The sequence below is a fragment of the Quercus lobata genome, chromosome 7 (assembly GCF_001633185.2).
Source record: "Quercus lobata isolate SW786 chromosome 7, ValleyOak3.0 Primary Assembly, whole genome shotgun sequence".
Lineage (NCBI taxonomy): Eukaryota > Viridiplantae > Streptophyta > Magnoliopsida > Fagales > Fagaceae > Quercus > Quercus lobata.
Genome location: NC_044910.1, coordinates 15,259,273 through 15,275,130, shown reverse-complemented (window position 1 = coordinate 15,275,130; position 15,858 = coordinate 15,259,273). Strand labels below are relative to the sequence as shown.

At 36.1% G+C, this 15,858-nt stretch overlaps 2 protein-coding genes across 2 annotated transcripts; both read left to right on the top strand.

Moving 5' to 3' along the window:
* Positions 1-474: 474 nt before the first annotated feature.
* LOC115951660 lies at positions 475-933 on the top strand. Its single transcript, XM_031068823.1, has one exon. The coding sequence runs from the start codon at positions 475-477 to the stop codon at positions 931-933; it is 459 nt and encodes a 152-aa protein (XP_030924683.1).
* Positions 934-5,376: 4,443 nt separating this feature from the next.
* On the top strand, positions 5,377-7,744 carry LOC115952248 (cytochrome P450 CYP82D47-like). The gene is made up of 2 exons (XM_031069338.1): positions 5,377-6,306; positions 7,121-7,744. The coding sequence occupies exons 1-2, from the start codon at positions 5,377-5,379 to the stop codon at positions 7,742-7,744; spliced, it is 1,554 nt and encodes a 517-aa protein (XP_030925198.1).
* Positions 7,745-15,858: the final 8,114 nt, after the last annotated feature.

The following is a 15,858-nucleotide window of genomic DNA, read 5'->3' as shown; positions in this document are numbered from 1 at the left end:
TTGAATGATAAAATATCTGATAAATGGGATGTTGTAAAATGATGTGGTAAAATAATAAAGTAGGCTTTTAGTGTGTTAAAATGACATTTTTTATAAAATATCTGCTATGGATGCTCTAAGCTCAATTCAATTGGCCGTAAAGCATGTTTTCATTGAATGTAAAAACATGAGTTTGAAATCTACCTATATAAAAAAGATTTCATTCATGTCTTAAATTGATGATAAAGAACATTCATTATGAGTTTGAATGTTGTCTACACCAAAAATAAATCCATTGTTATACTGACCTAAGGATAAACATGAATTATTATCAAAATCCTCTCACTCGAAAAAAATTTTCCTTTATCAAAAAACTGAGGGGAAAAAAATAAATAAATAAATAAAAGCAACTTGGGGCTGTTACGTACAAGCTCCCCTATAAATAGCGGAATTCTCCACAAGATTTTGGGACAACTAAAAAAGAAGATATAAGTTATGACCTCTGAAACCAACTCCACAAATATCCATGGCTTATCCTTCCATGGTCCTCTTAGCTCTCCTTCTTGTTTCCGCAACCTCAGCATCAATGGCACTAATATAGCCGAAATAATTGTTCTAGGACGTGTGTTTTGCTCCCTCACTGGAAATCCCTTGCCTAACATCGAAGCCTCGGGTTTGGCAGGTGTAAATGTAGCTCTGGTGTGCAATGGCGCCCAAGGTAGCCTCGGCGAAGCTCTCACTAATGCCACGGGATTTTACAATATTGTTCTTAAAACTGTAGATGGTATTACCTTTGATAAATCTCTATGCTCTATGGCTGTCAAACTCCCTGTCGACAATTGCATCCTTCTGCCTCCTACCGGAACCCTCACAGCGACCATTACTCTTGTCAGTATAGTCCAGACAGCGTTGGGAGCAGTTGCAAATTTTCTAGGGGGTATTGTTTGCCTATGAGGCCCTTTGAGACTTACGCTAATTAAAGAGACTCATGCAGCCATGCTTTCTTTGTGTTTGGTTTCTTTACTTATTTCTATGTTACTATTAATAAGGAAGCAATAGATGCTTCAATTTACCTTTCTATAAAATAAATGTTTGAAAATGTTCATCAAACAGGAGGTGACAATATTCTACTGAAGATGTATCTAAAAGCAAGCCGAAGCTAAAAGCCAAATAAAAATTGTTGTTTACTAGTTGTTATGGTTATTTTGTATTTCTGCTAAAGTAATTGTTATGGTTATTAAGATAAGCAGACAATATGGTTCCATTGCCTCATTAATCTATATTACTATTTAAGGTTTCCCTATTTGGAATCCTTAATTTTTTTTTTTTTCAAAAATGCCTCTACACCTCTATGTTTAAGTAGAGACAATACTAAAGGATAATCTAGTAAAAATACAACTTTAAGAGCAACCACATCAACTTGAGAAAAGTTTTGCAAAATAGAAAAAGTTACACTTTTTATACATTTTGGTCAAAAAAACACCTACATCAGTGGGTGTAAAATTGTGCATTTATACACAATTGTTACAGTAACCGTGCATATATGCACGGTTACTGTAACATGTGTATTTAATATTTTATTATTATTTTCTCTCTCCTACCTCTAACTCTCATCTCAACTCTCTCTTTCTCATTTTATCACAGCTCTCTCTTTCTCTCATCTCAACTCTACTCAGCCTCTCCAATCCAACAATCTGATGAGACTCGTATAGATTTATAGATAAAGCCTGAAAATCGGAAAATTTTGATAGGGATGGAGTTTTCGTTGATTTCTGTGATTCACACTTCATCGAAAATCATGGTTCTCAGCGGACCATGATCCAGCGATCCAAGGCCTTGACCCAGGATCCGGCGAGTTCTAGCCAGAGCTTCGTTACCTTCTTGCCATTCGGATCTATGGCTTTTGGGTTTTGATCGGATCTATGGCTTTTGGATCCATTTTTTATTATTTGTTTTAGGATTTCATATGGCTAGGTTGAATGGCTTGATGATGGTGGCTATGTGGTTGTGTTGGTCTGTGAGAGAGATGATAGTATTAAAGAAATGAATATTTTATTTGAATAAATGTGTATAATAGACAAACTGATGTGGGTGTTTTATAAAAATAAGAGTGTAAAAATAGAAAAAGTAAGTTTTAGACGTGTAAAATGGAAAATTTTTTGCATCAACTGATGTTGCTGCTCTAACTCCCACTAAAACATTGCCTAAAAAAATGACTACTCTCTTATTGATTTTCAAATTGCTATATCCACTTATAAATTAGATTCTCAAAATAAAAATTATAAATATAAAATAAAACACAGTTTTTTTTTCTCTACAAAATAAACGTGTAATATTTGTTTATTTCTTGAAGCTAGCCTAATGACACTCTTGGCTGTATTAGTAGTTCTAAATATGTAATATTAATGAGAAAGCATGTAAATCTGAATGAAAAATTATGACACAATAAAAAATAACTAGTTGTTCTTAACTAAGCTATTAATTTTTCAAAGTACATCTAAATTCGAAGTTCTTAGTTTTACATTTATCCAATTAAGCAAAAGATATCTATGTAATTAGTAAGACATACATTTAAGGATTTTTTTTGTTAATTAATTTATTAGAAAGAGAAGAATGACCATTAAACTTTCCCGTAACATTTACCACCGCATACCCTTGCTACAGTGGTCACTCCACAAGTATAAATGCTTCTGGGGTGTGGGGGGTAAGGACCGGGGTTTAAGTTTTCAGGAGGGAGTTTCACACACATATATACTTAGATTAGGTTAGAATAGAAATTCTATCTTGTATAAAAAAAAAATTAATAAAAACTTTCCCATAACATTTGACCATGTCTCTTTAATTTTCGAATTATAATTTTGGTAAGATAATAAGTATTGGCTTTATACTTTTTAATTCTTTTTTTTTTTTTTTTCAATCACTACATTTTTTATGTAGGTTTATTCATGTATAGAGGCTAAGAAAATATGTAATATAAATAATATTTAGTAGGAAAAAAAATTATTTTTAATTTTTTCAACCAAAAAAAGGCCCAGTTGAGTAACAGTACTCATACTGGATCCAGAAAATTTAGGTAAACAAAGATACCTGCACCCAATACCTAAATACCCTAAGCACCAACCCGGTCAAGTGGAAGGGGCGGATTTTTTGCAAGAGCTCAATGGTGAATCCGAAAGACTTGAAAGAGAGAGGTTGTATAGTATAATTTTTAAATTTCCTTTAGGAAAGAGAATTTCTTTCATTAATAAAACGTAGATATAATATAAAATAGGAGAAAATATCATTTTGGTATCTACATATTAGGGTCATAATCATTTTTGTTCCTATATTTTAGTAACAGTCAATTTGGTCCCGGTTATTTTCAACTTGTAATCAATTTGGTCATTACCGTTAATTCACTAACAAAAAATGCCCACGTGGCACACCGCGTGCATAGTTAGCACACTTATTAAAGCTTACGTGGTAAATAAAATAATAAATAAAATTTTAAAAATTCCATGTCAGCAATTAAATTTTAAAAAAAATATTAATATTTCAAATTTAAAGATAGAAAAAATAATTTACCTGATTATATTGCATTTTCTTGCAATCTCTTGGCAACCAAACACAAAATCTCAAATCAAATTTACTAATCTCCAACTCAAAAATGAGCACAAGAACATACAAGCATATGAGCATATGAACATTGGAATATGTTAGCATGTGGGCATACAATCATGTGAACCTCTAAGCATGTGAGCTTTTAAACTTGAGAGCATGTGAGTATGTGAGCATTAAAGCATGTGAATATGTAAACATGTGAACATCCAAGTATGTGAACATCAAGTAAAATTGTGACATTTAATTTGAATTAATGATTAAGTCTTTTTAATTAATAAATTTCTTTATTAAATCTTAAGTGTCTTCCCATGTAGTCTTAACATTAATCATTAAATGTACTCTTGTCTTTTAAGAAACATCTTGTTGGGGTGAAGTCCCCAGATCAAACAATGGGCCTTAGGCCCCATATAGAATTCGACCACGTCCGAGGAGAAGATATGGGTGCCAAAAAGGCTCCCGGTCCAATTCTTATGGGCCCAAACTTGTTTAAAAGGCGGTCCGAGGAGAAATGTATCCTCGGACGTACCAAGTATGGCACAAACATGCACCCTACCAGCAATAAAGAATCACTCCAACGAGTATTAGTGGCAGGGATGAGTCCCACAAGCCTGTGAAAGGAAAGAGAGTATAAGATGTCAAGGGAGAGACTACAGCTGCCACATTAAATGCATGACAGCTACTTTTTTAGCTGCATTAATGTGGAAAGGACTGGCAAACAGTGTTACCTTGGCTATTACAACTCACAGAAAGATGGGGGAGATGTCCGATGGGACGGGCACTCAAGTAAAGGTCCAGATGATCAACAAGTGTAAGGTTCTGATGACTTCAAGGGTGCTATATAAGAGACGGGAATCCCTATGAAGAGGGGGACGGGAAAAAAGGAGGAACATAGAACAGAAGAAGAAGAGAAAGGTCATAATCTTTGAACAAAGAGAAGGATGCACCTCATACGTCTCCTCGGACCATATAGGAGATTTTCTTACCTTTGATTGTTGTATGGCCCAAAATTAACTAGCACATACTTCGTTAGGGCCCAGTTCTATAACCCACTCTCTACAAATTCATTGTCTAGAGCTCTTTGGACTAGAACCCCATAACTGTTGGGCCTAGGCCCCGAATCGAGACCCTACACATCTTATCAATCATTTAACCTCATATATCAATTTATTTTAAATTCAAATCTTAAAGTCTCTTAGGAAGAATCATCACATTAATTTAAGTCATTAATTGTTTTCCCTTCCATTAATTGGCATACTTAAATTCAAATTTAATTCCCTTGAATTCTTTAGACAACATGATCTCATTAATTGTCAACCATTTAATTGTCATCCCCTCAGATATCAATTTATTTTAAGAGAGATGTTACGTCTACAACATTTTTACAATATTTTTACAACAAATCACAGGTGGTTAGTTGTTATTGGCTCAAAGTTGAAACTAACACTAAAATTACTTTTTTGCCTCAACAATAACAACCAGTAACAACCTGTCACTTAGGATTTGTTGTAAAAATATTGTAGACATATCATTTCACTTATTTTAAATTCAAATCTTAAAGTCTCTTAGGAAGAATCATCACATTAATTTAAGTCATTAATTGTTTTCCCTTCCATTAATTGGCATTCTTAAATTCAAATTTAATTCCCTTGAATTCCTTAGACAACATGATCTCATTAATTGTAAACCATTTAATTGTCATCCCCTCCAAGTTACTAGCTAGTTTGGGATATAAATATATTTTACCACAAATCCACCTGACCCAACATAGAAACCATGCACTTCTCTTTCCCATTCTTCATGACTTCTATGGCCAGCGTATTCATCATTTTCATGTTTGTATTCTTTCTATTATGGATATCAAGAATATTTCAAAGAGCTGCTAGTAAAAAGAGAGTTCCACCTAAAGCTGGCGGTGCACGACCTTTGATTGGCCACCTCCAGTTGTTAGGAGGGTCAGAACCGCCCCATATAACTTTGGGTAAGATGGCTGACAAGTACGGACCAATCTTCACTATTTGGTTGGGTGTGCACCGAACTCTGGTCGTAAGCAGTTGGGAGATAGCTAAAGAGTGTTTTACCACCAATGACAAAGCCTTTGCCAATCGTCCAAAAGGTGTAGCTCCAGAAGTCTTGGGCTACAACTATGCCATGATTGTGTTCAGCCCTTACGGTCCCTTGTGGCGCCAAGTGAGAAAAATCGCCACACTAGAGGTCCTCTCAAACCACCGCCTTGAGACATTCAAACACATTCGGGAGGCCGAGGTGAATGATTCTCTAAAAGAGATATATAAGCTTTTGGGCAAGAACAAGAAAGTGTTAGTGGACATGGAGAGATGGTTTGGGTACACAGTCCTAAACGTAATATGTAGGATAGTTGTAGGGAAACGATTTGGCAGGGCTACGAGCAAGGAAGAGAATGAAGCTAATGACCGGTGCCGAAAGACGTTCAGAGTCTTCTCCGATTTGAGTGGAGAATTTATGTTCGCAGATGCACTTCCATGTCTAAGGTGGTTAGACGTGGGAGGATATGAGAAAGCCATGAAAAAAATCGCAAAAGAAGTGGATCATATGGTTGGAGTATGGTTAGAAGAACATAAGCAGAAGAAATTGTCTAGTGAGTTGAAGGAACACCAAGATTTTATGGATGTACTGTTATCCATTGTAACTGAAGACGATGATGAGTTTTCTAGTTATGATGTTGATACAATTGTCAAGGCTACAAGCACGGTAAGCTTTTGATAACCCTATAAATTCACATATATATTGCGAAAATCTCATATGCAACAATGCTACATATATTGAATATTGCCATACTATTTGTTAGATTTGTAGAATTGATTGTCATCCAAAACAATACATCGTAAGCAGCAGAGTTGAAGAATAATGATTAGTCTTCCTAAATATAAAATTAATATCAATTATGCATTGTATTGGGTAGCTATTCTGAACACGCCCCCATGACATGACATAAAAGAAAAATGCTTATTTAAAGTCTTGAAAATTAACAATTAAATTTCTTACTTAAAAGCAAGAGAGTGAAGAAAACATTACCCATTTAAGTATTTAACAATAATAACGAAACACCCTTTTTTAACATCCAATTTTTCAACTTTCTTTTTTGTCGATTATAATAAGTAATTGATGAAAAATTGTGGTTTCATGTAAATAGGAATAAGCAGAAAGTGTTGATCAATCTCAACAATCGCATACATTAACATATTGTGAAATTAAGTGTGAGATATATATATATCAATGTCAAATAAAATTCCACATGGATCTGAAATTCATATCACAAATTCAAAGCTTCAAACAATATTTCTTGACAATTTAATTCTTGTATATAATGTTTTATTTAAATAAATAAATAATTCCCAAACTTAAAGGTTGTTGTCTGTTTGTCGAATATTAAGTCATAAGTAAAAGGGGCCGAGTAGTAACTAATAAAACTTTGGGATTAATTAATTCTTAACATAATCTAAATGTTGCTTAAAGCCTTAGCCGACCATCAAATCATCCATTGCTTGTTTTGTTACTTTTGCAGGATCTTATCTTAGCGGCCTCAGAAACATCAACAATAACACTGACATGGGCTCTCTCTTTACTTCTCAACAATCGTGAAGCCTTAACAAAAGCCCAAGAAGAATTAGACATCCAAATCGGTAAAGATAGGCAAGTGAAGGAATCAGACCTGAAAAATTTGGTCTATCTTCAAGCTATTATCAAAGAAACAATGCGCTTATATCCTGCCGCACCACTCCTAGTGCCACATGAGTCTATGGAAGACTGTACTTTGGCTGGCTACCACATCCCAGCAGGCACACGACTCCTTGTTAATGCATCGAAACTCCAACGAGACCCAAACGTGTGGGAGGATCCTAACAAATTCAAACCAGAAAAATTCCTTACAACCCACAAGGGTGTTGACGTTAGGGGCCAAAATTTTGAATTGATACCATTTGGTAGTGGTAGAAGAATGTGCCCTGGGATCTCATTTGCCCTACAAATTACACAACTCAAACTTGCTACCTTGCTGCATGCTTTTGAAATTGCAACCCCATCGCATGAACCTATGGACATGACAGGGAAAGGAGGCTTTACAAACCAGAAAGCCACACCACTTGAAGTCCATCTCACTCCACGCTTTCATGCTCAAATATATGCATAATTTGACAAGGTATCATATGACAAGTTAATATCCTATGTGGTGCAAAATATTTGTGTATCCAAGTAACCTTTAAAGAGGCAAACATCAAAAGAGTAAAATTTGTGAAAGCTCAAAGATACAAGAGGTAATTATTTCTCTATATTGAAGATATGAGATACAACCAGAATATATATACTACAATACATATACAAGGAATATACATATATTAAGGAATGTATTAGCACAGGAAAGGCAGTGACAGATTAGTGGAGTTTGTCTGCACGTGGGTCACGCTCCTTTGATTGATTTCCTCTGTTTTAGCTTTCCATAACAGAGGTGCTTGTTGACTTAGTTTCTGCAGTAGCTGTTGGGATTATAATAGGAAATGAGCTAGCTGTCTTGCCCACAAGATCAGCACTGTCATGAATGGAAATACTTTCCTTAACATCCCCCCGCAAGCTGATGGGACAAGGCGTAACCAGAAGCTTGGACCGTAACAATGAGAAGCGTGGAGTAGATAGACCCTTTGTAAAAATATCAGCAACTTGATCACCAGTCGAAATAAGGCGAAGCACCATATCTTTATTAACAACTTTTTCACGAATGAAGTGGTAATCGACCTCGATATGTTTGGTTCTAGCATGAAAAACTGGGTTTGAAGCAAGAGCCAACGCACCAACATTGTCGCACCACAAAGTGGGAGGTGAGACCAAAGGGACATGGAGATCCTTGAGGAGCATTCGTATCCAATATAAGTCAGCAGTGGTAATAGCCATGGCCCGATATTCAGCTTCTGTACTTGAACGAGCCACAACGGGTTGCTTCTTGGCACTCCAGGAAACAAGACAAGGGCCAAGAAAGATGCCAAATCCAGTGGTTGATCGTCGGTCATCAGGATTGCCAGCCCAATCAGAGTCACAAAAGGCATGAAGCTTAAGTGAGCTTTTGGGGAAAGACAAGCCATGATCTATGGTCCCTTTTAAGTAGCGCAACACCCGTTTAGCAGCAGTCCAGTGATCAGATGTAGGTGAGTGCATAAATTGACATAACTGATTTATTGAGAATGCAATGTCAGGACGGGTAAGAGTGCAATACTGGAGAGCACCAACAATTTGCCTGTACTCAGTGCCATTGGGTAAAGGTGCACCATCAAAACGCGAGAGTTTAGAACCAGAGGCAGTAGGGGTGGAGGATGGTTTAGCACCAACCATGCGAGCACGATGGAGGAGCTCTGAAATGTACTTGGATTGCGACAAGTGGAGACCATGGGAATCTTGGACTGCATGAACACCTAAAAAATAAGATAGCTCACCCAAGTCTTTCAATGGAAAGTCAGATTGAAGATGCTTAATCAAGTGCAACATATGTGATGTATGAGTGCCAGTGACCAATATATCATCAACATAAATAAGGACATAAATGTGAATAGTAGAATGATGAAAGGTAAATAATGAGGCATCAACCAATGATTCAAGGAACCCCAAATGGATAAGAGATTGTCGAAGACGAGTGAACCATGCACGAGGGGCTTGCTTAAGCCCATATAAAGCCTTGTGCAACCGACAGACATGATGAGGAAGCTTAGGATCAACAAATCCCCTTGGCTGTTCCATATATACTTCTTCAAGAAGAGAGCCATGCAAAAAAGCATTTGAGACATCCAATTGGCGAATGGACCAATTAAAATGCATAGCTAGTGCAAGGATAACACGAATTGTGGTGGGTTTGATAACAAGGCTAAATGTCTCAGTGTAATCAACTCCATCCTCTTGATCAAACCCTTTAGCAACAAGTCTTGCCTTATAACGATCAATTGAACCATCAGCCTTTTGTTTAAGACGGAAAACCCATTTATTCCGAATAATTTTTCTGTTGGGTGGTCGAGGACAAAGGGACCAGGTTCCATTAGCTAACAAGGCACCAAATTCTACCTCCATAGCTGCTCGCCATTCAGGGAGTTTGAAAGCTTGGGTAAAGGTGGTGGGTTCGGTAGGAAGTGAGTTGGCATGAAAGGCCTTAAGAGGGTGGCATGTGGAGTAATAGAGCTTATGGTCAGGGAAGTTTTTAGGGCAAGAAGCACCAGTCATGGAATGAGTTACCATTCGGGTGGAGGGAAAAGGTGGTTGAGAAGTCTCAGGCGGGTTAGGTTGGGAAGGGTTGTCAGATGTGGAAGGTAAGGAATTTGGAGAAGGTGATTGAGGTGGAGACAATTGTTGGTGAGGAGAGGGAGATGAAGAAGATAGTAATGGGGAGTAGGTTAAGGTGTCCATAGGAGATGAGGAGGAATGAGGGTCCAAGGGAAAAAGAGAAATACCTGGATGTGGAGGCATAGGTAGAGGAAGTGATTCATCAAGGCGAGAGTTCTCTGCATGAGGACGAAGAGATGGTGCATTCTTGGCAGGAAAATCTTGTTCATTAAACACCACATCGCGAGAGATATAGACTCTATTTGTTGAGGGGTCTAGACATCGATAGCCATGGTGATTTGAACTATAACCCAAAAAAATACATTTTTTGCTCCTAAAGGTGAGTTTGTGAGGATTGTATGGTCTCATCAAAGGGAAGCATGCACATCCAAAGGTGCGCAAGAAGTTCTAGTCAGGGGCATGGTTAAACAATTTAAAATAGGGTGTTTGATTAGACAAAGTGGGAGTGGGTAGGCGATTGATAAGATATATGGCAGTGAGAAAGGCATCAACCCAATATTTTGTTTGGAGTCCCGAATGTGCAAGTAAGGCCAAACCTGTGTCCATTACATGTCTATGTTTTCTTTCGGCAACACCGTTTTGTTGAGAGGTGTGTGGGCAGGAAATCCGATGTAAAATGCCACTTTGAGCCAAAAAAATTTTAAAGTGAGTGGAGGAATACTCTCCACCACCATCAGATTGTAGGCTCTTAATTTTTGTAGAAAATAAGTTTTCCACCATACATTTAAACTTAATGAAGCAAGTGTAAACATCAGATTTGGATTTTAAAGGAAATAACCAAGAAAATCTTGAATAATCATCAATGAAAATTACATAATAGCGACAACCACTAAGAGAGACAACTGGTGACTGCCATACATCTGAATGCACTAATTGAAGGGGAAGACTAGACACTCTAGCTGAATTGAAAAAAGGTAAACGTTTGCATTTGGCTAGTTGACATGAGTCACAAAAAGATTGTTTATTATTTGAGTCACTTATTGGAAGCTTATTTTTATGAATGACTTGATGAACTGTAGACATGGTGGGATGGCCTAACCGTTGGTGCCATACCAAGGTAGAGGTTTGAACTCCAAGGAAGGCAGTGAGACCACGAAATTTATGGAAGGAGAGGCGGTGCAAGGGAATGGGATAGAGTCCATCTCTACTGTGCCCGTGCAAGAGAACTCGACCTGTCCGAATTTCCTTCACCAAAAAATAAGTTGCTGTTAGTATAAAGAAGCAATCATTTTCTGCACAAAACTTTTGTATAGATAGCAAGTTAACAGGTACATCAGGACAATGAAGTACAGTTTTTAATTGAAAGGTAGAATTTTGAGCAGTGAGAGTGGTAGAACCAGTATTAGCTATTGGAAGACCCGAACCATTGCCCACAGCCACGTCGGCACTGCCTTGATATGGTTCTCGTGATAGATTGAGGTTCTCCAAATCAGCAGTGATGTGTTGATTGGCTCCACTATCTGCATACCACGGCTGTTCTTCTTCTTCTGCAAATAGAGAGTTGCTTTGAGCAACCATAGCAGCCAATTGGGTTGGAGGATGGCGACCTTGGTAAGAGTAGTCCATTCGATGATAACAGTCAAGTGCTTGGTGATTTGATTTACCACATATTTGGCAAGGTGATCGAGAGGAGTTGAAGGGTGAGGATGAAGGTTGATTTGGCCTCTGTTTTGGAAGATTGCTGTGGTGCGATTTTTGGTTTTGAAATGGCAATTGGGACTTAGATGGGCCACTGGTTTTCTGTGCTCCGTTGAACTTTGGTTTGCGATCTCTGTTGTGTTGTTTATTGGAATACAAGGCAAAGCTACTTGAGTCTGTCGAAGTCATGACGCCTTGATTTATGAGAAGAGTTTCATGATTCAACAACTCAGCTTCAAAGTCAACATATGTCCAGGAGGCTTCTCGGGTTGCAAGGCGAAATGTTGTGATGAAGGCATTGAATGATGGATTTAGACCACTGACTATGTATGAAATCAGATCATCGTCATCCACTGGCTTATTTGCGGCAGCAAGTTGATCTGCCCATGACTTAGCCAATTGGAGATACTCCGAGCAAGATCGAGATTCTTGTCGCAGGGTCTGCAATTGGCGTTTTAAGTGAGCAATGCGAGATTTTGATTGGGAAGCATATCTAGTTGCCAAAGAACTCCAGACTTGGCAAGATGTGTTCAGTCCATAAACAGTGGAAAGAACATTAGGAGTGAGAGTTGCAATTATCCAACTCAAGACAAGTTGGTCCTTTTTGTACCAAAGCACATATTCTGGGTTCTTAACTTGTTTTTCCCCAGCAATTGTGTGCTTGTCAGGACACACCTCTGAGCCATCAACAATGCTCAGCAGGTCATAGCTTCGCAAGATGGGCAAGAATTGAGAAATCCATTGCAGGTAATTTGTTCCATCTAATTTTATGGAAATCAAGGGAGTTATATTGGGTGTTTGGAAAAGATTGGTAGAGGAGTTTGAGTCGGCCATTGGAGAAGTTTGGTGTGAACCAGAGAGCTCTGATACCATGTGAAAGCTCAAAGATACAAGAGGTAATTATTTCTCTATATTGAAGATATGAGATACAACCAGAATATATATACTACAATGCATATACAAGGAATATACATATATTAAGGAATGTATTAGCACAGGAAAGGCAGTGACAGATTAGTGGAGTTTGTCTGCACGTGGGTCACGCTCCTTTGATTGATTTCCTCTGTTTTAGCTTTCCATAACAGAGGTGCTTGTTGACTTAGTTTCTGCAGTAGCTGTTGGGATTATAATAGGAAATGAGCTAGCTGTCTTGCCCACAAGATCAGCACTGTCATGAATGGAAATACTTTCCTTAACAAAATTTACTTGAAAAAGTGATCTTAGTTAATTTATCTCTATATTTATCAAGTCAATAATTATGTGTGCCTTGTAATTTGGATTTTCCTTATGAGTTGTGTTTTTTCTTGGATCTTTGTTTTAAAGATAAGTTTTCTTATTTATTTAGTCTTGTTATATGTGTCTTGAAATTTGTATCTGTCTGATGAGTTGTATTTTTTACAGTTATAAATTGTAGTAATCATGGGGAGGTTATGCCTTTAAGAGAGAGAAATAAATTACACACACACACACACACACACACACACATATATATATATATAAGCGAAATGTAGTATTTATTATTACTATGCTTTTGTTGAGCTATATTAGCGGCTACATCATCTATTTATTTTTAACATTTTTTTCACCTTTTTAATTAATATTCTCCTAACTAATTTCTCACCTTACACAATTACACTTCCTTCTACATTTCCCCCTCACTTTTACATTTTTATATCCCTACTACTCTATACCTTAACATTACAATTCTCTCATCCCTTCATTTATCTTTTATTTTGACTTTTCTTCTCCTTATTTTATTTACAATAAAAATTGGTTATTTTCTCTTTCATCAAATCCATATGTTGCCCACACAAAAAGGTGAATACTCTCTCATTTAGGATTGTAGATTTCAACATAAAAATTTGTTATTTTCTCTTTCATCCAATCCTAAATGAAATTTTGTGATTGGCTGAGTCTATGTTTTAAAATGTAGCTTGTTGTATTGGATTAAAATGAGAAAGCTAATAAAATTAAAAGATTGTCAAATAATAAGATTTTTAAGTAATTATCTCAAAGAAAATTATTTTAAAAATCATAATTATCATTTTGTAATATTCTCTATCATGAAAATATATAATAAAAAAATTCTGAATATATATAGTTTTGAGTTTGGAAAACATTTCTAATCAAGTAACAGTTTTTAGACTCACATTGTGGGACGATTGTGGAATAGTAAAAGTCATAATTTGGACTAGGCTATTTCTGCAACGAGAATTGAATTTTCTTTTAGCTGTCAAAATTGCAGCTCTGTTGGTCAAAACACTAAAACGATCTAAAATTTTAGCTAAATTTTTATATCCAAATCTCAATTTGAGATAGGACTCTGCCATTACTTTTTCTTGGCTGACTTTCTAAGCAATCCATGCTTAAATTTTAAGCTACTTCTCTATAAATTGAAGGGTTCACCCAATAATTAAAAGACTCTTCTTTTCCCTAAGTTTTTGAGAAGCTCTAAAAGCCTTGCAGAAATTCTGATCATCATTAGTTCAGGTTCTAGCAGATTTAGTTAGCGAAACGCTCTTAGATATTTAAGAAATTATAATTTCAGTACTTACTTCCCTTGTTTTGATCTTACATGCAAATATAATTTTCTCTTTTAAATTGTTTATGTATATATTGGTTGCTTAGTATATTCATTGTTAGATCTAGTTTATTCACATGTTTTAAATTCCAAATTTGCATCATGTAATCTTAGATCTAGGGTTTTTCTTTTTAGTTCAAATTCATAGGTCTATAATTGAAAATGCTTTTCTTGGTATGTATCAGAACAAATCTAACATTTTCTCATGAAAAATGCTTTCCTTTGTATATATCACAACATATCTGATTTTTTTTTCTTTTTTAAAATGATATCTTTGTATGTATCAAAATAGATCTTATATTTTCTCATAAAAAAATGCTTTCCTTTGTATATAGAAAAAATATCTGATATTTTCTTATTAAAAATGCTTACATTTGTATATATCAAAATAGATCTAATATTTTCTCATAAAAAATGCTTTCTTTTGTGTTAGGACATATGTGGATCATGTTAAGAACATATGTTATTTAGAATTGGCTAATCCTTTGATAAAATGCACTTTATTTGTAATTGGGTAGATCTAGGATGTGTTTAATACTTCAAAGAACAAGAGTTCAAGTCCAAGAATTGAAGCCATGCAAATCTGTCCAAGAAGCAAGTGAAGAAGTGTTGTTCTTTAAAGCTCAACAGATAGCTCGACAGATGTATCTATCGAGATTTAAAAGGTGAAGCTTGACAGATAATCTCGACAGCTGTATCTATCGAGAGTTACGAAAATTAGTTTTTTAGATATGATTTCACGCATATCCATGTGTATTTGTATAGGATTTCTTTTCTCACAACCCTAGACATATATAAGGATTATTTTAAGGGCCGTCTTACTAGACACAACTAGATGAAACTTGATGCAAAGGTTTTATGCAAGCATATTGTGACCAAAGATATATGCCCTAGTTCATCTTTCTTTTGAAAAAGTTGTTGCGTTTGTACGCCGTAGGGTTTTGTAATTAATGAGTTTCTTGATCTTCATCGTGTGGATGAACTAAAAAACTTTGCAGCCAACATTCTTCTCAAGTTGGTGTTTTAGTCACATACTTAGATCCATGCATCGATTGGTTAGTCACGTACTAGAAGCCGTGGATTGAAAAGGAGAGATTGTCACTACATTACAAGTCTAATTGTGTATTGGGGTAAGGGTACAAATATAGATTGGTATAAGGTACTGAGATTCCTTTACTTGTAACCGCTTGTTTTGATAATAGTGGATTCTCGGGAGTGGTGACCTTAAATTCACCTGATGGAGTTTTGCCTTGGTGGTTTTCCCCATTCGTAAACAAATCACCCGTGTCAAATTTAATTTCCGCTGCATTTAATTTATTTGGTGATTTGTTTGTGCTACCATGCTTATTGCATGTAATTGAATCTAATTAATTAACTTGGTTAATTAATTGATTAATTTACCAAAGTGGTCAATACATTCTTGGCCTATCAAGTGGTATCAGAGCGGGCACACTCTGATTAAGTTTTAATCTTTGCTGTGTGATCCATTAACCCCTATTGTCATGACTGCAATCGACATGAAGAGATCTTTGGTTTCAAATACATCTTGTTTTTCTAATCTCTACTTGATTGAGTGTATCAGAAAATGCAAGTTTAAAAGTTATTTGAAATCTATCATGATGATTATTGGAAAATATCTTAGCATGACAAAGAAGAAACTAAACTGTCTCAGAATGAAAATGTGTAAAGGAGTTCATATAAGAAGAGTG

Excerpts from the sequence above, each read along its gene's own strand:
- LOC115951660 (XM_031068823.1), top strand. The coding sequence starts at position 475 with ATGACCTCTGAAACCAACTCCACAAATATCCATGGCTTATCCTTCCAT.
- LOC115952248 (XM_031069338.1), top strand. The coding sequence starts at position 5,377 with ATGACTTCTATGGCCAGCGTATTCATCATTTTCATGTTTGTATTCTTT. Across the intron at positions 6,307-7,120 it reads TTGTCAAGGCTACAAGCACG|GATCTTATCTTAGCGGCCTC; the intron begins GTAAGCTTTTGA and ends TTACTTTTGCAG.